Raw genomic sequence first — 22,746 nt, forward strand, 5'->3', positions numbered from 1 at the left:
GAGAGGCCTGGCCACATCAGGAAGTGAGGTGTGTTCATGCAAAGACCTTTTCCATTTATTCCAAGGATGAAAGAAAGCTAGTGACTGGGTGTGCATAGTGATATGTGCCATTACTGAAGACAGAAAGTATAGAAAATCGGTAAGAGGTAGATGATAAATTCAGAGCTTATGATCAGCATGAGAAATCCAAAGTTACCAATCACGCAGTAATAAAATTTAATTAAAGTAATCCAGTGATTGTTTTGTTAACCTAGGTAGATTTATTAACACAAATAAAGATATAACTTGTTATGATTTTTAAAATATTCATAATTTCTCTCCTATCCCCATTAATCCCTTCTTAGACCATGAGATTTAGAGCAGAAATTCCTGCTAAGACTAGTTCACAAATATTTGTGTAAGCCTACAGTGGCACAGCACAACCCCTGACACTCACCAGGTGTCCTATGTGAATCAATGGAAAGGAATTCCATGGCACTTATTACCCCCATTACTCATTCATCATATACCATTTGGTGGCAATGATGTTGGTTATCTATTCATCTATTACTTCCCTCTCTGTGTTTTAATGTCTAGAGATCAATTAACATCTTCCACAAGGTTTTAGCACATAGTAAATGCATACTGAGTACTTAAAGGCCAGTTAGAGGAATTTGATTTACTAATGTCTTACTCTAAAGTCTTAGTAGGTCACCTTGGTTAAAATGCATCTGGGTCTATAAATACAGTATGGAATGTTCCCACAATGGGAATTTCTGCATCCAGGGGTAACTAATAGAAAAAACTCTTCAAACTTTTCCTTATAAGAAGGTAACTTCTTCACCTATAGATGGCCCTGTGAAAAGATGAAGAGTACATCCTTTTTAAGTGTAAGAATTTAAACCCAATAGAAGAAAACCCATTAAGGAGCAGTTCTGAGAAGAAAACTCTTGGACGTGATGACTAGTAATATCTTTTTAAAAATCCTTAAATGTGCTATACCTTTTAGATTGGTCTTTACTTTGGGAAGCGAGTAAAATGATCATAAAAACATACTGTGTCTAAAAAGAGACTCTTTAGTCATTAATGTAAAAAATAGAGCTACTGAAATAATTTGCAATCATCTAATGGAATGAAAGATATTTTAATTGCTATAGGCAAGAATAGGATAGTCCAAGTCGATATGACTAATGGTCCTAGAGACCTGTTTCACAGGTCATATTTTAAAGTGTATGTTTGTGAGTGTCAAACCTTACAGCATTTAAGAAATGATTATCCCCCTTTTCTTGGTCGCAAGAGCGAAAACTAGTTTGGGTCCATCTTTTTGTATCACCCTAGACCACTATACCAGCACCTCTCACCTGGACCACTGAAGCAGCCTGCTGGCTAAACTCCTGCTTATCTTTCTACATCCTGTAGTTCATTCTGCACCCAGCAACCAGAGTGATCATCTGAAATCTCAAGATCACTCCCTCCCGTGCTTACACTTTCTAGTGGCTTAGAATGAAATCTAGACTTCTTGCCAAAGACTACCAGGTAGGTGGCCTGGTCTGGTCTACCAATCCAACCTCAACACATATACTCTCCCCCGACCTATAGCCACCAGCCTCCTTGCTGTTTCTCAAACAAGCCAAACTCTATTCTGCCTTCAGACTCTGGATCTTGAAGCTGCTTGAACTCTTTTCTGCTGATTTGTCACCTGGCTGGCTCTTTCTCATTTCCAAGGACTCAGCTTAGGCATGATCTACTCAGAAAGGTCATCTAGGCTTCTTCCTTCAGTGCACCTGTCATTCTGTACTGGAAGAGGAAAAACTGCATTACTGGTGAGATTATACAGCAATATTTAATTACATGGAAAGATGTTCATGACTAGTGATATGTGGTAAACAAAAAGAGGTTACAAACTGTATGCAGTATGATTATGTTTCAGTGTATGCAGTATGATTATAATTTTGTTTTTAAATGTGTCGTGCGTGTGTATGTAAGTAAAAATGAGTGGAAACATATACTACAAAATGTTTAGAAGTTATCTAAGTAGTGGACTTTTGATACATATATTTAACTTCTTGGCATTTTTTTGTGAAAAGCTTTCTTTTCATAATAATAAAAAGCAGAGTTTAAAACAATGAAAAAAAAAGTTGTTTTTTATCTTTCAAAACCAACCCATGTTAAAAAGAACATCGTGACTGCTGCTTTCCAACTCTTCTGTCTTCTCATCCTACTTGTCAAGAACCTCAGACATAAACATATAAACTTTATACCATGCTGAGACAAAGGATTTGCTTTGCATTTTCCAGGCGGCATGTCAGCAGCCTGTTTTTCAGAATGTTTAAGAGCAATTGCCATAAAGTGAATTTACTGTCTCTTAATAAGTCTATCAGAACACTGGGGGATAGGAAATCTTCAGAAGTGCAAAATACAGAGCTAACTACCAACCACGAAGCAGAGGAAGTCCAGTAATGTGTTCAGGCTATAAGCCTTCATGGAGACACCCGTCTGCCTTCACCATTATTTATCATCTTGGTTTCTAGTTACTTTATTACCACAAGAGAGAAAAAAATAGCCATGGCTTCAACTTGTACTGGCTTCAGAGACAACCATACATGTTTTAATACACTGCTTGGCACACATGGTAAGTAGTGTTATATTCACTGCTACTGCAAAGTGAGACTAGGAAATCTGAGAAAAGAATGAGACTCACACTTGCTTAGGTTAAAGGCCTTCAATCATCCATGTCTAGAAAGACCAAGACGCCCTCCCATCTGCTCTTATCCTAGATAGCCACCTCCAGCTTACCAGGGTATAGCCATGCCTGACCTGAGATGACTCCAGACTTCTTAGAGAACACATTTTTTAAGTAAGAAGGACATCCATCCATTTTGTCTCCAGTGTGTACAATGTCACATTTTAAATAAACACCATCTCATTAATAAGTAAAAGAAATATATTTAGGTTGACCAACTTGAGACAAACCAGCTCTTCAGTTCTGCAACTTAAATCTATCAGGAAATAGCAGGAAAAATGGCTTCAGTGTATCTGTTTTGATGGTAGGAGAAATGGACTCAGTCACACAAGACAATCTCTTTAGACCAGAGCCAATCTTATAGATCTTACACTTAAGTAACATGCCCACATTTCATAAAGAGTGATGACAATCTTATCAGTGAAGAAATAACTTCTGATGAAACTATATGGTCACGCATTAAAGTTCTTTTTATTTTTTTTCTGTAAATGAACTTTTTTGTGTGTGGGGAGGACATTTAAAAAATTACAGCAGTATGGTGGCTTATAGGACATTTGGGATAAAAGCTTAAAAGGAACAAAGACAACCTAATATTCCTAGAGGCTGTCATACACTATCTCACTCACTTTTCACAAACACGACTTGAGCACGGCATTGTTATTCCTACTCATCAGTGACAGATTTAGGCTCTTGTTTAGGGTCATATAGCTAGTGTATCATAGGGCTTGTATCTGTAGTCATGCCTCTTAACTAGATTATATGAGTTGACTAACATGAAGTAGAATAGCCAAGTACTTCTTTCCTACTATTGGACCTGAAAACTTAGGGCCTGTTATAGACAAGGTATGAACATGGTCTGCTTTCCTGATATGCCTCATAACATCTTTATTTATTCTATTTTATAATCTGAGTAAAAATCTAGAACCAGCCTCAGGTCATAAGGAAGAAAGGAAGAAACAACAATGCTTGTTGCCCAACTGTGTGTATGCAACAATACTGAAGAACACCACTATTTCTAATGAGTCAGCATATGAACTTCCTGGAGCTCCCCTGGGGGAAGTAAAAAAATAAATCCAGTATGACCTCCAAGATTCTTCAACAACCTGTTGGTGGTACTTCTTGCTCAACCAAACCTAATATACCTCCCCACTCCCTGGTCTTTTACAGATGAGGAAACCGAGGTCTAGAGATCAACTGATCCTCAAAGTCCCAGAGTTAGCTGGTAGCAAAGGGAGGACTAGAACCCAGGTCTTCTACCTCCCGACCCTCGCTCTTTCCAATATTGCTCTTTCCAATATGCTTCTGCCTGATATATTTTACAGTGGATGGTGACAGAAATCATAATGGCAGCCATCAACCATTAACTGGATGCTTACTCATGGCCAGGGTCAGCAGTAAATGTTTTAGATGAATGATTCAATTTAATCCTCAGAATTACCAACCTACAAGGTAGATGAGGAAACGGGCTCAGAAGGATTAAGTAACTTCTCCAAGACCCCACTATGAGTAAGAACAGTAATAATGTAGAATTCTTGAGGTAAAAAGGACCTTTCTAGAGCTAAAGTTTCATGTCTGTACCAAACCGCCTTTCTCTGCTTACCAGGTTTGGTGAAAATTGCAGTGATTAAATATGAACAACAGATCTATCTTCTTACTGTTACAGTTTATTCCATCTACTTTACAAAAGTAAATATTTACAAAAACAGATTTCAAGAGAAAAGTGGCACAATCAATCTGTCCCTTGCTGCCTCCTTGATGCTAATCCTTGAGTTTCTCAAAAGGGCGAAAGGCCCACTCAGTGTGAATCTGCTTTTGAGACACAAATATATGTTTATGGGGAAAAGAACATAATTCAGGCATAAATAAAATATAATAGTTCTTTAAATAATGAAATTATAGTGTCCCGAATTTGGAACATTAGGTATGCAGTTTAAATGCAGTGCCTCTGTTCACTGATTGAGATGCACCCAAGGTGACTGAGGAGGCTCAGTCTGAGCTCGCAGAACTGAGCTCAGTCCTGAGCTCACTCTATTCATTACTTTCTGAATCTGCATTTTCAGCACCCCTTTTCTCATGTGTTGATGCTTAGAACATAATTCTCAAGAACTAGTGTCTTGCAATTGCTAAGAAGAAAGTCTTGTTAACGGGTTTCTCAAAGTTGTTTGTACTTAAAGAAGCTCAGGATGACATCTTGGGGTACTGAATATCACTCAGGAAGATCCTTTAACCTCTACAGTTTGCAGTTTTATTAGTAGTAAAATGAAAGGCAAGCTGAGGTACTTTTTACCTCAAGAATTCTACATTGTTACTGTTAATGGAGAAACGAGTTCTAAAACCAATTTTTATCCATTCCTCTTTTGTTCATTTGCTCCCTCCTTTTCTTTTGCTTCAGCTCCAGTTACCTCCATTTAACCTCAAACACATTTTTATTCAAAAATATTACCTTATCTTTAAGGTGGTAAGGTAATATTCTTACATATATTAGAAGCATCAGTAAAGCAATTTATTTCTACTCCAAGGAAATGTGTCATCTTATTACGAAGGAGAATACAATGCAGAGGGCATTCACATGGAATTAAGGCATGTATGATATAAGCTAAAGAGGTATAGAGCACGATCACTTGATTTAATATTTTTTAGAAACCACAACAGTAATCCCTTAGTGAAGGGATTCTAAAAAGTTATTAATATAAACTTAAAACTAGAGTTTCTGGAAACATTTAAATTACAGCCACAATCATAAGAAGCCACAGTATGATGACTAACATTGCTTTATTAAAGCTGACAAATGCTTTGGTTTGGTTGCATTTTGTATTCTAAGAAACGTATGTGTGTATTTTAACTATGACCAAGATCTTTTTATCCCTCATGTAGAAAGGTAATCAGAGATCAATACGCCCTAAAAGCTTTTTCTGCTCTCCCAAACTTTTAACATAAAAACAGTAACTAATCAATGTAATATCTAGAAAGAGATTAAAGGTTTCCTCTAGAACACTACAGTGACCAAAAAAAAAAAGTTTTCTTTTTTACCTGGGAAGAGCGGTGATTTTCCCCCATTTCTCCACACAGAATCTTCTTGGGCCATTACTCCCTCGGAGAGAAGCAAATCCTTCATAGGGAATGCTGGATGTGCCTGTAACAAACTATCAACCCAAGAAAATAGAAAGAGAAGGTGAAGCCAAGAGACCAGCTGCCAAGAAAGGCATGGCATCGTCCACATGCAAAGCTCCTGGGGACGGGCAGCATGCTGCTTGCTGGTGGGAAAGCTTGGAAGATAAAACTTTACAGGTGTGGAATAACCACAAGATGAAAATTCTGGCCAAGAACCAGAATACCAAGGAAGGACAGTACATTATAATGGGAAAGGGGATGTGAAAGTTTTGTAGAAGATAAAGTATCCTGACTAGCTTAGAAGTTTAAACCTGCTATATTTTCCATTATAGGTTAATAAAGCAGGTATATCAATTAACCTAGTCTAGTTAGCATCAGTTCCTGATCAACTCATCATGAATAATAAAAAAGAAAATTTCTGGGCCTCCAAATTTGAGGGCCCAATCTTTGATCCAAAGGAGTTAGGACCCAGTCTACTTGTAAGGCTTTGCCTGAGCATCCAGAAGGCTTCCTTGTGTCTGATATCTCTTTAGCTGCAACCAACCAGCAATTGCCCTGTGTAACTATAAACACCACAAGAAAATGAGTTAGTTTTTCCACTGTTCTTGAACTTCATTGTTATCTCTAATTTGTTGAAAGTTATATGGAGGAAAAGAAAGGACTCTTTATCAAGGAACTGGGTCACTTCTTAAGGGACTGAATTAAGATCATCTTTTTCTGTTGCTAAGGATGCTGCCTTGCAGAGTACCCCGGGACCTCTTTCTGAAAGGGCCAGACTGCCCTGAAGGCAGAGGCTGTTCCTGGGATTCTTGGACTGGAGTTGGTACTTCCTCACAACTCTAATGAAATGCTTTGATTTGGTCGGGGATGTTCTGCAAAGTGATGTAGCCAAAGAACCATGCAATCTGCAGAATCCGGAAACAATGTATTCCGCATTTGCAGATAAACATGCGATGTATTTATTGCGTATACTTAGCAGTTATTAAAAATATGCAATTCCAACAATAATTACATTAATGCATTAAAAAGATTAACTAATGCCATCTTACCTGTAACAGCCTTAGTCGCTGTTCATTGTTGAATCTTTCCACTGCAGCCCAGAACCACCGAATTACAATATGATTGTCATGATATCCTATCAAACCAATTATGAAAGCCCATATTACTATGGCTTTTTTACCTTAAGCCATCATGACACATTGACAAAAGACCCCAGACATAAATCATTGTCTTACTTCTTTAAAGGCTGTTTATAACTTAAGGCTAAGAAATAACACTGTAAATATGATTGTATGAGTATCAAAAGTCAAACAAAAACAACACTAAATGAAACCAAGAGGTCTCTGTTTCCATTTAGAAGTCACTAAATAAAATCAGTGGAGAGAAGAATAACAAATGAGTTATTTCAACCATATTATTTCTGAAAAATATAATTGCTGTTTTTGGAAATGCTTAACTCTTTTGGTCATTCATTTAAGAAATAATTTTTTAGTAGCACTATGCCAAGCTTGGGGGTACATTGGCAAAGGAAACAGACCCTCACAGGGCTTCTGGTAAAGAACAGACATATATTAATCAAATAACTATGTAAATAAATACATAATTGCAAACTATTTTAAAACTGCACATAATGTTCATATTTTTAAATAACTTTTTATTAATAAAAAGAGAAAAGCAATTTCATTACTTTAATTTCTTCAACTAATAAATCCCAATCATCAAACTAAATGTTACTTTTATTCTATACTTTAGTAGAATTTAATAAAATGTCAAAAGTATCATTCCACAGGTGTATTAAGGTAGTAGTTGTGGGTTCCAAAACCTCTCAATGAAGAAAAATTAAGTTCGAAGAGAAGGCTGACAGAGATTAAGGTACAAACAGTGATTCAAACCAATTGACATAGTAAATGTGTACGAACTACTCTAATTTTGAGTCAGTAGAAGTAAGTCCAAAATAAAAAGTGGGCAGAAACTATTTTACTTCAAATTTTTCTTCACATGTTTCAGTGGTTATTTACCATTTGATCAGGGATACTTATTAACCTTTGGAGAAGAAAGGGATCCAAGTGAAAGATAAATAAAACTAGATTGGACATGATGATGTATAGACTCCATGTTCTCCTTTTGGCAAAGACTAGCTATTTGGTGCTGAGCAAATAGCTTTCCCATCTATAAAATAAGTACATTGGCTCTTTATAGCTTTAAAGTTTTCTGATCTTACGAACCGGTCCTTTTCTACCTCTCCTTTGTTGTTTGTGCCAAACCCTTTGGAGGAGGAGGAGCAAAAGTGTCTTGCTCCTTCTGAAAAGTGTCAGCTGCCTTCTGAACATATGGCAAGTGGCAGCAGAGCCACCTCTTCGTTCAGGGCCAGCTAGTTGGGTTAGCAAACATGGCAGTTAGGTGTCTTGCCCTTTTCCTGCCCTTTACCCATAGCACTCTCCTCCCAATTTCATTTGATAAGATTTCATTTGATAAGATTTACAATAACCATAGAAATAGGTACTTGATTAGTCATATGTGAATAAAAGTTTATACTGTGTAAATATAATGGCTTTTTTGATTAACAGCATTGCTATTAGAATCACTTAGGGGGGAAAATGAGCTAATAATATTTATGGTAAGATGTCAGTTATGTAATGTGTTAGAGAAATTGTGTTCTAGTTAGTGAAAATAGTTTGGTTAAGCAAGTTATAATAACCAAGGCCATATATAAATTATTCATTGGGCCAACTGGGAAAGACTTATTATAGCAGTTGGACTTCAGAAATAGAAGCAATTGAAACTGCAATTTAATACTACTTTTCAGAGAAAACGGGTGAACAAGGCCAGCCCACAGCAACAGCGAGGAGCTGGGAGAGCCAAGCACAGGCGAAAACAAAAGTAAGTTATTTTTTACTCCAAACTTTAAAATTTTTTTTTTTTAAATCTGTTTCAATTTATGGATAACTGGAGATCTGTTCAGCTTGGTTTATTCTGCTAAATGATATGAATTCGGGTACTTAAAGTTTGTATTTTTCACTCTCCAAGTTCAGAACTATTGCTAACTTCTTACATTTTGAGTTAAAAAACCAAAACCAAAACCTAACCCAAAACAATTGTTATTTGTCATGACTTTCTGAGGACTTCATAATACTACAATAAATTTCAGAAAGTATATTCTTTCTTTGCTTAAAATTATTAGATAAAACTTTAACTCTGGGTTAGCATCAGATCCCTTTCAAAGTGTATTAATTCAACAATCAATTTCAATGCCTTCGATCCCAATTATTAATGGAGAATATGTACTGCACTATAGAAATGCCACTTCTAAAGCTTCCCATTCGGTGAAGTGTCAGAGAGCGCAGTTTTTAACTAATCTTACTTTTTAGTTGAACTTAATGCTTGAATTTAGAAGGGCTTTTTCAGTAAACTTCTTGAATTTTGAGAACCATGTCTTATTCCATTCATGTGTTTCAACTGTGAATTACAGTTGTTAAGTAGTTCAATGAAATATAGAAAAACTGTGTTTGCTCATCAGGTGGTTCACAGGGTGTGCCTCTTCAAGTTTTAGAATGAAGATAGAATAGGTGGAGTTAGAGCTCCTTGGTGCTTCACTACCAACATCATAAAACAATTAATTAGTGTTCTTATGGTCATATTTCTTCACCAATAATTAAGTGTTATGACATCCTCAAATGGTGTGTAAATAGTCCTTCCTCCACTTGACAGATGAGGTAACTAGGAAGAGAAGGGAATGTACCTAGCCCAAGTCTCAAAAGAGACTGCTTCAGACGTATATGATTAGAGTGCAATTGTTTTTGCCTGTCCTGGATTCAGACCAGCATGCCGAACCATTTACCTCTCTTTAATTTCAAACTTAAAACCCAGCCATCTATAAATCAAATTTCACCTCCTCTATATTCTGTGTTGTTTCTCCAGTCACTTAGGTCTATTTCAGCTGTGCCTGCGATGACAAGTTCTAGTTCTCTTGCATCAAAAACAGATACCAGCCTGGCATCCACCACCTATAGAATAAAAAGAAGACAGGGTATGGTTTAAGAATCTGGAGAAATCTCAGCTATAATTAAGCTTCATCAGAAAAAGAGGACATAAGGAGTTTGGGGAATACTGTGTATGTACTCTGTGTAGGCACTTTAAAATCTCTAAAGCTCTCTACAAAACAGGTATTTTTAGTACGAGGTTGATGAGATTTTCCTCAACAGAATTTTTATTTTATAATTGAGCACTGATTAATTCAGTTGTTTTTCTCTTTTGAAAAAGATCTAGTGCTCCTACAAGAAGTCACATGAAATACTTGTAAAAACTCATTCAGACCCTCAGCTACAATCTTTTCACATATCAAGCATGAGATAAGATTACCCGTATCTAAGCATGAGTAAGGTGCATGACTTAAATGTTAGCAGTGGTTATTAAATTGTCAAATGCTATTTAAATTCAGGTCATTTTAGTTCAGTGGTCTCTTGTAACAGGGCCTTAAGCTTTTTTGTGTTCTTGAAGCATAACAAAATTGGAGTTTTTAAATCGAAAGGAAGCAGTACAAACAGCAAAAGAAAAATTGAAATATGGCACACATATAAAGTACAGTAAGATGGGCAGTGGTATCATTGATATCAGACCGCAAAATCCCACTCCTATTGACTTTCTTTACCTCGTAGAAGCCGCGCACTAAGCTCTCTGTCTGTTGCACAACACCCCTCTCGATCCTCCATTTCACCATCCTCTCGATGTACTCCTTCTTGTTCTTCTCTGTGACTGGGATATTGGCACCCCCTGGTTTTAATTCTCGTTCAGTAATCTGAGATTTAAAAACGAAAAGACTGACCATAAAGCAATACTTTTGAGGTTGTAAGGACCCTGCTACCAATGAGCTGAAATCAGCTGGCTCCCTGTCCCTACCCTAGCTTGGGCTCATCCCACAATCAGGTTGTGAGAAGCCCAGGCATACACCATTGTTCAGTAAAACCTGGGCATTGAGCTAATGTCTGAAAGCCTCAGTGGTTAAAAAATACATATTGGAAGCGCTGAAGGTTAAGTTTTAAATCCTTACTGAACAGATAAGCCGTTTAAAAGAAAATAAATTGGCTCCAGATTCTGACCCACTGCTATTTGAATGTTTGACAAAAACACATTTTCTCAAATTCATTTAGGGTTCAGAATCGACTACATATACAAAGCTCAAATTTAAGTAAAGATTTGCTTTACAGAAACAGAATTACATTCAAGTGGATGTTAAATTGAGAACTTCTTTTCCAGAACACAAAATTCAGAAAACCAAATATTGCCTAAATAAAAATATTAGTTATGCATTAGTATGCAATTTCTGAAAGAAATCTTTCAATCAATCCTTCCATCAAATTTGTACAAAATTAATATATTTTTGAACCTTCACCAAAATATTTACTTTGTCTCAGTTTCAATACAAAACAATCAGTTTCAGTTCTGCAATATGAGAGCTAAGTACAAATGCCAATTAAATAATTTAATATTCAACTCTGGGATAGCATGGACTTTTAAAAACTGTATTTTATACAAGGTACATTCTAATATGTGGATACTTTAGTTGGAAATAAAAAGAAGATTGCTTACAATACACAAATAGTTATTACAATCTGTAAATTAGAACATCTTAACCTATAGTCGGCATTAGAATAATCTTTATAACCAAGATTGTTGTACATTTACATAAACCTGGGTTTAAACCACCTAACAAGCCACAGATAAATAAGCATTGAATCTTAGCCACTGAGTTAATTCTTCACCAACCAAGAGCCTTCAATTACCGCACTTAGTCACCAGTTATTCACATACACAGACCTGCCCAAAAACTTCTTCATTCACCGTGAATGTGAGGTCCAGAATGTCATGGATATCATTGTCTTTCATCCACTGCAAGCTCTGGTGGAACTCTTCATCAAGGTATTCCAGATCACTAAGGTCACACAGACTAAGACGACAGACAGAAACAAATATGTGGGCATGGCTATTAGCAAAAACTCAGAAAAAAAACTAAGCATTAAAGACAAGAAAATCATCAAGATAGGCAGTGATTTCTGAAATGTTCTTAGTCAAATTCAGCAACCAAGCCAGTGAAATAATGCAGAAATTTAGTATAAAATTTAAAAATCCTCGATATATATAAAATGCTTTAGGAATCACTCAGTCTCTCTTTTCTTTCAGAGAAACCGGAAGAGAAAAAGTGGCTGCCATTTGCACAATTACCCACAGTTAATGCCAGAGCACGAACTGGAACTGGGGTTGACTGCTTGGGTCCAGTATTTTTTGGCTATGGTAAAGTACTTTTAAATATTGTTCTCCTAATTAGAAATTCTTTGTATGTTTCAATACTGAACTTTAACACTCCTCTTCCCCGCCAAAGACTAGATACCGTCATCTACATTTACCCATATTCCCTTTTTCTTCACAGTTCTTACTATTTCTCTGATTCTGAAAACAGCAAGCCACAGAATTGTTCTCAGTTATAATAATTTTCTATATTTCTCTCCTCTTTTTTCTTGCTGAGTTAGGATCTGCATGAGGTGGAGTTACTATTATATAAGTGTAAGATGGCAACAATTGACTTAGTTGTTTTGAAATTTCCTCCCATCAGCCCAATTTCAAAGGTCATTTTATTTGGTTCAGTCTAAATATTTATTAGGCATCAAGTATACCAGACATCTTGATAGCTACTTGATAAACACTTACTTTCCTCAAGGAACTAGTGGTCTGCTTATGGAGATAGGCCATGAATAGATAAGTTAATGTAAGGTGACAAGTAATAGCCTAGGGTGGTAATACTTATAACTTGTGCATTTTTTATAGGTATGTTACACTCCAATTAGAAAATAAAGATAAAGTAGATACAGGGAACTCTCAGAGCAAACATGAAGGACATTACTTCAAACTGGAGATTCAGGAAAAGCTTTTTGGAGTAGATGATACCTATATTAAATTTTACAGAATGTTTAAAAGCTAGAAAAGTAAAGGGAAATGGATGAAAAGGTGAGAAGGCGAAAAAGAGAAAGGAGAAGAAGAGAACAATATGAACGAAGCACAAAGGCATGGAGTATACAGAATACTCCAAGCATATCAGCAGGACTAGAGAGTTAACCACAAGACGGATGTCCAGAAAATGAGGCTGGGAAAGTAGCTGGAAACAAGCTTTGAATGTCATAGTACGGAGCTTGGTCATTCAGAACTATTGAAAGGTTTTAAGACAGGGAATAACATGATCATATATGAGATGTGACTTTAAATTGTTTCTTTGGAAGTTGCACTGTAGAGGATTACTTAAAAGGGGGGAGGGATGGTTATTATTGGAGGGTGGAGACCAATTAATAGATCACAATAGTAATCTGAACAAAATAAGATAAGGGTTTTAATTAGGACATAGTTGTTAAGGGTGGAGAGAAGACAGATTTAAAAATTATTTAGAAGGCAAATGTGGAAATTAATAAATGGTTTTATTGGGCGATATAAAGAAGGATATCTAAAATAGAGGTGGCAAATAAACTCATATTGCAAGCTAACTCTGATTAATTGCCAATCTTAAAGGCTATAAGTTGAAAAAATTCCTGAGGCCAAGACAAGTAGGAAAAATTTCTATAAATAATTTGTGAACATATTGTGGGAATGGGATGGGAGGTGAGGAAGAGCAGACCATGTGTTGTGCATGTGCCATCCCTGTTTGGGGGTAACTCTTGATTTGAGACCACAATAACTTGAGAATATTGGGACCGTGGACTGTGACTGGGCACATGGGAGGAGGTACATTTTCAGGACAGGGGAAATTGATGAGTTTTGTTTTAACCTTGTTGATTTTCAGCTACCTGCGAGACATGCAGGTGGAGATATTCAGTGGTCTGATAATCACTCGAGCCTACAAATCAAGGGAGATCAAAACTGAGAGTGTAGATTTGAGAGTCAGTAGATGAAATAGGTGAAGAGATTTCCCCATGAAAATACACAGATAAAGAAAAGAAGGGAGCTAAGAATGGTAGCTCTAGGAACACCAAGGTTTAAGGGAAAATTATAGAAGCTCACAAAGGAGACATAAAAGTCAAAGAGAACAGGGAGATGACAGTGTCATGGACGCCATAGAGAAAAGACTCAAGATAAATGGGTATAAAAAAAAAGCATCAAAAGCAGCAGAATGGTCCATTAAGATAAGAACCAAAATATATTATTTAAACGCTTCCATAGGTTACTGGTGGAAAAGAAGCCAGACTAAAGTGTGTTGAGGGTGTGTCAACAGTTGATATAGACTACTCTTTCAAGAAACTTCAATGAGAAGAGAAGAGATAAGCAATGAAAAGGGAAGAGGAAAAATGGGCCAGGGGAAACCAGAGACGAAGATGCCCAGTGCCCAGTTGCCCAGGGCTTCATTAGCCCAGATACCAAAAGGGAGGATGGCAAAAAGTCTTCTTATGAGCTCATGAGGAACACTTTGTTTTCATTTGAGGTCTCGGCTTCCATTTTACAGAAAGCAGGTACATGGCTTTGTTTTAACCTTGTCGATTCTCACTTAGAGAATGAGCTACACAGAACCAAGACATCATTCTGTGCTTTTTCACTGCAAGTTTTAGCCACTACCCCCATAGACAGTTGCCTTCTCCTGTTCAGCCTCGTAAATTACTACTGATTACAGGAGAGAAACTGCGCTACATTTTACAATAATTGTGAACTTTCATTGTGATAACAATGAAGAAAAGTTATGTGAATGCTAAATTTTCATCTGCTATCATAAATTACTGTCTTGCATACTGGTAGGTCTCAAGAAAAATATGAGACTGACCACCTCTAACAAACAAACAAAATAAGACAAAAGGAGAATGAAAAATGTGAACCAAGAGTAAGCAGTTGAAAGTTTGCATAAAGCAAAATATAAAGAGCGTCTCATAAAGGATAGGGGGCTGTGAGTCACCAAGGCTAACATAAACTATTCTATTAATAATCAGCATTAACACCACTGGAATTCCAGTACCGTATTTGAAGTACAATTGTTTTCAAGAAACACTTGTTGCAACAAATGAGAATAAATTATTTGGCGTGGAATGAAACTAAGACTTTGGGGGCAAGACAGGATTAAAGGATCAGAAGCAGGAAAAACACGGCAACTGTATTTGAAACTGTATTAGTTTCAGAAATCTAAACCACTATTAAGTTTACTAACAGATTTGAGGTAGTGAGCAGATAAATGACATTGACAAAAGACCCTTTCAATAAAGGAAGTACTGCATTCTCACATGCTAATTACACAAGCAATAAAAATACTCTTACATTCTGAGAAGAGCCTTATAAAAGGGCCGTGTGAAGAAGGCATCCAACAAATACTGGTGTATTAGCGCAAGACCAAGGATCCTACCACTGAACCGGAACCTGTGAAGGAAAAGCATGAGATCACTTACATGACATGGAGCAGTTTCTAAATAGTTCTATTTGCTTTTTAGAATGCCTTCCAGCTCTAACCATCTATGTTTATCCAAGATTAATTGCCCACTAGGTCCATGAGAGTTTGTGTGCTGTAGGTTGTGTCTTCGTTAGGCCAATATTCACATCTACTTGTTGAAGAAATCTGTTTTACTCTGATATTTAGAGAGATATTGTTCCATCTTCACCCCGTGTCAATCATGTCCACTGTGTAGCACCCCACATGGCCATCATGTCAGTGAAGCCACTGACTGTTAGCATACCAGTGAAGCCACTTCTAAGAGACACCGACAGAATGATACTGGTGGTGGGGGTGGGGATTCTAATTTGCTTGTATGAATATTAGCAGGACTTCTCTAATACAAACCCAGTAGCAATTCCCTTTTCAGGAAAAGCCCAGTCTCAAAGTGAAAAAGTTCCTGTTGCTATTCTCTCTTAAACCCCACTCCTGAAGATAATTATCACCATCTAAGAATTATGCATGTGGACATTTGGGGGAGTTTCCTCAAAGGACATTCTGTTCTCTAAAATTTCAAGGCTCAATTCTATTCTGAATCACTTTGGAAACTTTATTAAATATATCTGTCATGACTGGATTTGCTGACTGAGATATACACTCATTTTCTCTTTCAAAATTTGAGCACTCAAGTTTCTAGCTCTTTGAAAGTCTGATGCCTTCCAAAAGTGTAAATCCACACTGAGGTTCATTCTGTCTATTTGTAATTTTAGTAGAGGCAGCCATTTTAAGATTAATGTTCAGCAGATTTGTTTTTCTTTATTTCCACTTATGTTAGCATAACTGCAATAGCTACAGTTGGGAGGACTCCAAATTGTACTGAACGGAAGTTAATTTGAAGAATAAGTCCTAAAAGTTATGCCCTCCACCCACCAACATTAACTTTATGACTCCAAGAAATTTCTTCATGAGTCCTACTCGTGTCCTTTTTTTGTTGTTATTACTATCAGTGAAAATGAGCAGAAACAAGTAAATGGGGTTATAAAACTAAAGTCTGTAAATGCAGGGATTTAAAAAAAAATATAAGGACTTTTGGTAAGAGTGCAATTTGGGATTTTCAGAATAAATAATTCCCAGATGGGAATCCTATACCCATTCTCCTTGATGACTTCGTGTGAGAAATTAGGAAGGGGGCTATCCCTGGCTACAAACTGCAAATGGCTAATGGGGTAAATGGCCACCGCTGTGACGCTGCACTCCTGCCCTTCTGCCAGGGTTCTCTTCTACCAACAGTCCCTCCAGGTCACCCCATCCTCCCTCCTCCTACTAGAATACCATCATCACCTCACCCGCGTCCCCGCTGCTCTGCCCCTCCCCCACTGTTAGCTACTTCCCCAAGGGCTGCTCTAGAAGCTGCCTGATCTCTTGGTCAGGACTTTCCCCTACTCACCCTCAGCCCACCTCAGAGCTCCGAGATGACCGAAGGTACAGAGAGAGATTCAGGGGTCTCGCCAGGAACCTAAAGTCATCCATAACTTTCTTTGAATGGGAAAACTTTTTGAATTCTACCCAGCTCACTTAAAATTGGTCTTATGGAACATACTTTATTTTTAGTTTGGAGACTGCCTGTATATATAACTTGACAACAAAAACAAGAGTCAAATGAGATATTTAATTGAAAATATGATTTTCTCAAAAAAATGTTAAAAGAAATATGGATTCCTTATAAAAAATAATATCACAGAAAATCAATAGAAGAAGAATGTTGGGGAAAAATTACTTACCATTCGTGGTGATTGTCTACAAAAGCAGACATGGGACTTATTTGTACTGTGTATGTGTCATTGGCTGAATATTCAAATAAGCCATAATATGGGTTAAAGAGTTCTCTGGACACGAGGAAGAAAAACTCTCTGGAAGGTCCACTGTAATCCAACCTTTAAAAAAAATCAACAAAAAGAACAACCAGTTATTATTTTTTCACATATATTGGGCACATTTTCTACAGAGCTCAACTTTCTAGAACACTCATTACAAGCCTAACTGTCCACATTCCAGGACTGTCCAAACAAATCACACAATCATGATTCCTGATCTCACCCATGCCTTGAACCAGAATGGCAAGATGGACATTATAAACGGAGCATATCGTAAACTAAAGCTACCTATCAGATAATGGATAAAGAAGAAAATATACTAATAATTTGATTGTATAAACATGTACACAAAGCTAAATATTTTAAATGTCTGGAATGAGATTACAAGGAAAGGGAGTACGGTGGGAATGCTTAATTTAAACAGGGTAAACCCAGAGAGCATTAGCTACCTACATCCATGGGATATGGAGTTCACATGGATTTCTGAAACTTTTTTAAATGGGGGAAGAAAGAGACTTCAGTGATTTACTGAGAGGATATTACAGATACAAGCCCCGCTATGGAGATCAGAGGCAAAACAATGGGATGATAGGGTTCAAGTGAAAACTTCGAGTTATAAAACACCAAGGAAAATTACAGAAGAGAAAAGTGAGGGACTCTAAAGCTTCCTAAGGAGATAAGGAGAGTATTGGAGAAGAGGCTGAAACTCTAGAACCCGAACTACAGTGTAAATTCCATTTTACTCACAAAGACATCAGGGTCAAAGTGAAGTATGAGAAATGATTGTGTTAGGTTTGAGGAATGACAAGTGGCCAAAAACGCTGAGAGCAAAAAATGCCGTAAAGAGGAGTTTGCAATAAAGCAAATTGGTATTTAAAATGAAAAGTATAAGGGACATCTACCCTATTATAAGTGATTATACATGGGCTCAAAGACAGGAATGCTAAAGGGAGAATGAAAGAAATAGGTTAAGTTGGAGTGGTAGGATTTCATAAGACTTCAATTGTTCACACTACCTTTTTTTCTCTTAAGGAATTTCCTCCATAGACATACACATAGGTATAATTTTTAAAAATATTTTTATTTTATATACAGTTATATATATATATATATATTATTAAAATAACTATAAGAAAGAAATCATCTGAGTCTTGCCCAGTGATAAAATTGTGTGATAGAGAAAAGGATCCTAGTAGGTGGAAGATGGAGCCGGAAGACTAGCAAGAAAAATAAAATGGCTTTTACACGTCTTAGTTGGGAGTTTAATAGAATTTACTTAGACTTCAGCTATTCACATGCTACTTCCTCAATTTTTGCCGTATCTGAATATATACCATTATTAACTTAATATTTTTCATTAAATCAACTTTAAATTCACTTGTTTTTTTTTCAATGTAGCCTTGTCTTACACAATATTATGAAATTATGATGTGCTAGCTTTATATTTTCCAATACACATTAACAAAAATACATAATTAAAATAAAAAAATGTCAGTCTGTGTAATAGTTAAAATCATTTCATACATCACCAGTCCACACTGCTCTTTGTAGACTGACAGGAAACTTATGTGTGCAGAAAAATGCAAACCTATCAGACTCTCAGATCCAAAAAGGCCTTAAGGGGACATGATGAAACTGCCTTCTTAGGTAGCTGAATATAATGTGGCTAGCAGGTGGCCACCAGAATTGGTGGGACTATGTTTAGATTACCCTCGGGATTCTCAAAACAGGACTCTGGCTGCCTCCCAGGTGCAAGGATGCAGACTATACCTCCTCGTGCTAAGACCGAGGCAGCCTCCTGTGGCTTCCTCCCACTGTCTAGTTCTGGTCTCTGACGCCACCAAGAACAAATACTTCTTCCACTTGAACGTTCTTCACATACTAAGAGGCTTTCTTTCAACAAATATTTGAGTGCCTATTATGTTTTGGGTACCAATCTAAATGCTAAAGATACATAATTTTTTTGAAAAGTCATTTTCTATAAGAACTCTTTAGTAATTTCTGTATCCCTGGTTTCTGCCCCTTCTTGCTGCCTTCCCCATTCCTGAACATAGCTACTTGTTTCAACCTCCCCTCAAAGCAGGGTTGGGAATTCCCTTTCCACCCTGGTCACTCTACTCTGGACACTCCACGGTGTCAAAGTCTGACCTAAGGGATGTTGTCTAATACTGGTCATCATACTTTGGGGTGTGGTCTTGTAAGTAAGGAGCTTAGAAAGGGCTCTTGCCCTCTCTACCTGGACACTTCATTCCACTACTGCAGCTTGAAATTATCCTGCCTTGTGGAACAGCCCCTTTGTTGACTCACTGAGCTAGTCATCAGCTAAAACCTTTCACCTGTGCTGCTTTAACCCAAGACTCTCCTATCCTCTCCACATGTCACTGTATCTTTTTAAAAGCTAAGTCTTTTACTTTTCCTTACGAAATTTCACATTGTGTGATTTTGTCCATGATTCTAGTCTACCCAGATCCCTGAGGATGCAAAATATCTCCCTGATTTCTCTAAATTTCTTATGGTTGGTGAATTTTATCACCTGCGTCTTTCCAGAAATCAAGAACCACAGAACGCCAGTGTTATAGCCATCCTAGAAGTCATTCTGTCTAAACCCTTTTATTGAGAAGACTCAATCTGAAGGAAATCACTAACTTGCATCAAATGAACGCTGCAGTGGAGGATACAGTTCTTGATGCATGATTCCTGACCCCAGGATTAATGCTCACCATTCTTTACGGTCTTCAGTAAATTTTAAATGTTCATTAAGACTAAAAAAAAAATTGTTGTTTATAAAGCAAGGTTGGCAAACTATGGCCTGTGGACCAAATCTGGTCCACCTCCTGGCTTTATAAATAAAGTATTATTGGCATACAGCCATACCCATTTGTTTATGTGTTATCTGTGGCTGCTTTTCTGCTAAGATGACACAGTTGAGTATGTGGGACAGGGAAAGCATGGTCTGCAAAGCCTAAAATATTTACTATCTGGCCCTTTATAGAAAAGTTTGCCAACTCCTTTTACAGAAGAAAGTAGGTGGAAAATGCAGCTTTATTAAAATGCCTGGCTTACTATAAATCCTCTTCTTTAGTAAAATCTCTTGAAGGAAATATAAAATACCTACAATGTCCTATGGTGCATGCAATCTCAAGGAGTGGTCACGACTATGTATGAGACAGTGAGTGGTCCTAGCTTTGCAGGGCTTTCAAACAAAATCCAGGCATACAATAATAAGGGAAACCTGAGCCAAATATTTTATGATTCAGTTTTCTTACTAAGAGACAATGAGTATGAGTAAAATGGATTTTTAATTGCTTAAAATTAAATAGTTAGAAATAGGTTTTCTCACCATTTTAATAATACTGCACTTAGCTGAGTTATTATAATTATCTGTTTGTGTGTCTGCCTCTCCTATATACCTATCTAGACTGTAACCACACTGAAGGCAGGGACTATGTCTTTCTCATCTTTGTATCCCAAGTACTTAGCCTGATATATGGTAGAAGCTCAATATGTATTGTTGAATCAATGAGTGAAGCTCTCTGACGCTCTTTGAAGAAAATCAACATAATTTCCATTATCTGACATCTATGGATAGAGAGCTTGGTGCTTGTCATTTCCAGGTCTAATTTCTTCTAATATGGTAAAGTTTGTTAAAACAACAAAGATGGTTCCTTTATTATGATAATAGCTGAATCTGGCTAAAGATAACAGAATGTCCCTTGAGGAGTTAATTTGAAAAGTAAAACTCCTTTCTTCCCAAGAGAGAACAAAGCTAACAGCTTCTCTAGGAAGAAAATGTATCTTCCTCAACTGCTCATGTTTTTATCTGCTGTTTTTTAACTCTGGGTGCACTGATGGAGTCACTCTAAAGCAAAGAGAGTTTCTGAAGTTTGATTTGATTACAATCTAAAATTTAGAACTGTGTATCTGAGAGCAGGCTGTAGGTTACACATGTCTACCAAATTAAATAAGACATGTCTCAGCAGGGCATCTCGTGCATATGCTTCCTGTAATGTCTTAGCAACCTTCACCCATATAAATAGTTAACATGAGTCATATCACAGGGATCGTTTGTTACATTCCTGTTTTGCCAGTTAGGTTGGTTCCACAGCTAAAGGCTTGGCACAGAAATACAGAAACTCTGGACAACGGGTGTGTAGCCACACAACAGCTGCATCTGAGGGCATTTTGGAGTAAGCACAGATGTCTTTAGGGTGGCAATGCAGTCTTGAGCCCCATGAAGTGCTGATTAAGCATTTTAAAACACCACCATGTTGCCATGGTGACACCGCCCAACTTGTTAGTGGCGTCCAATATCTGTTAAAATAATTAATTTTATTCCCCTCTTCTTTGTTTTCAACTAAAAATTACTGAAAACAAAGTATTTCAATAGAATTAGACTATAAAATGAAAGATGATGACAATGAGTCACAACATCATTTCCTACAAGTTTTCTGGAAGACAGAAAGTTTTACTTTCTTATAAGTCAGTTCAACACACATGACCTATGCACCTGCTGATTCACCCTCAAATATTTATAACAGCAAGGCAGTGGTTCTTTAGCCACTTAAGGATGCCTCATGGATGAGTAAGGAATTTTGTGGGCAATTAATAAGACAAACTCTGGTGATTCCAAGCCTAGCGTAGAAACGGAAGCATCCTTTTTCAGCAAGGTTTGGGTTATTTAGGTTATGCTGCAGATGTCTCTTTTGGGAGGAAAACAAGCAGCACCATAAAGTTTAACTTGAAGCTTTACAGATTTTTAAGGAATAAATGTTAAATTCAGGCTTCCAGACAACTTCTAGTAAGAATTAGACTAGTTAGATGTAAGAGCTGGTTATTTTATAAGCAGGGCCGCAAAAAAACCATTTCAGCTCTCATCCTCCCTTAGTTGCGTATATTTGCCTGTCTTGGGAAAAAGATCACAGAAAGAGCTCGTTTGTTCCTAACCCCCAACCCAACAACTAAAACTGTTTGCACATATCTCCTCCCTGGTCTAAGTGTGGCTTTGCAAGACAGATGATTGATGTCATGTAGATGGCACCAAACATATAATGAACTCATTCTTTCTTAAAGAAAGGTGCCTTTTACAGTGTTGGCCATGGAGAAAAAAAGAGGTGAGGCAATCACAGTGTAAACATCCTCTCTTTACTTAGGCCATTATTTCCTTACTGTTTTGAGTATTAAGAAGTTAATGATCCAGGATGCCTTATCAGAACACAATAGCCTACCTAGCTAACTTTTGACACCAACCACGTAAGCTTTAATTGCTAGGACTTTCAATTCAGGAGAAAATAATGCTGGAGACTATGTAGTGCTCCACTGGCCTCCTTCCTAAAGAAGCAACTTCTAGGCAGACAGAAGCCCAACAGAAAGAGGCAACCACAGCATTCAACTTCCTGCTACATTCAGTCAAGATGACTCAGTTTCCAGCCATTCCACCACTGCTGACCTCCCCTCTGCCCCACTTTGCAAGAGCAGATAACCAAATTAAGCTGGGTGGAAATTTTAATAACTAGAACAAAACCTCCAGCTCTGACTAAATTTAATCACAGTGGTTTGCTTAGAAACTATTTTCTTTTTGTAAAAAGCCAAATATAACATGAAGCATTATTTTAGCAGGAAAAAATAATAAATATCAAATAATATATTTGTATTAC

General features: G+C 37.1%; 1 protein-coding gene across 2 annotated transcripts in view; it reads right to left on the reverse strand.

The window, feature by feature from the left end:
• Positions 1-22,746, reverse strand: part of HECW2 (HECT, C2 and WW domain containing E3 ubiquitin protein ligase 2) — a 318,168-nt gene that overhangs the window by 12,587 nt on the left and 282,835 nt on the right. For both annotated transcript variants that reach the window (XM_039844303.1, XM_039844304.1), the window contains 7 exons: positions 17,000-17,152; positions 15,110-15,208; positions 11,648-11,777; positions 10,482-10,628; positions 9,723-9,837; positions 6,883-6,968; positions 5,753-5,865 (listed from right to left, as the gene is read on the reverse strand). In XM_039844303.1, the coding sequence (XP_039700237.1) occupies positions 5,753-5,865; positions 6,883-6,968; positions 9,723-9,837; positions 10,482-10,628; positions 11,648-11,777; positions 15,110-15,208; positions 17,000-17,152 (843 nt within the window). The remainder of the gene's footprint in view (positions 1-5,752; positions 5,866-6,882; positions 6,969-9,722; positions 9,838-10,481; positions 10,629-11,647; positions 11,778-15,109; positions 15,209-16,999; positions 17,153-22,746) is intronic.

This window comes from Pteropus medius, unplaced genomic scaffold, assembly GCF_902729225.1.
Source record: "Pteropus medius unplaced genomic scaffold, Ma_sr-lr_union100, whole genome shotgun sequence".
In the NCBI taxonomy this organism is placed as follows: domain Eukaryota; kingdom Metazoa; phylum Chordata; class Mammalia; order Chiroptera; family Pteropodidae; genus Pteropus; species Pteropus medius.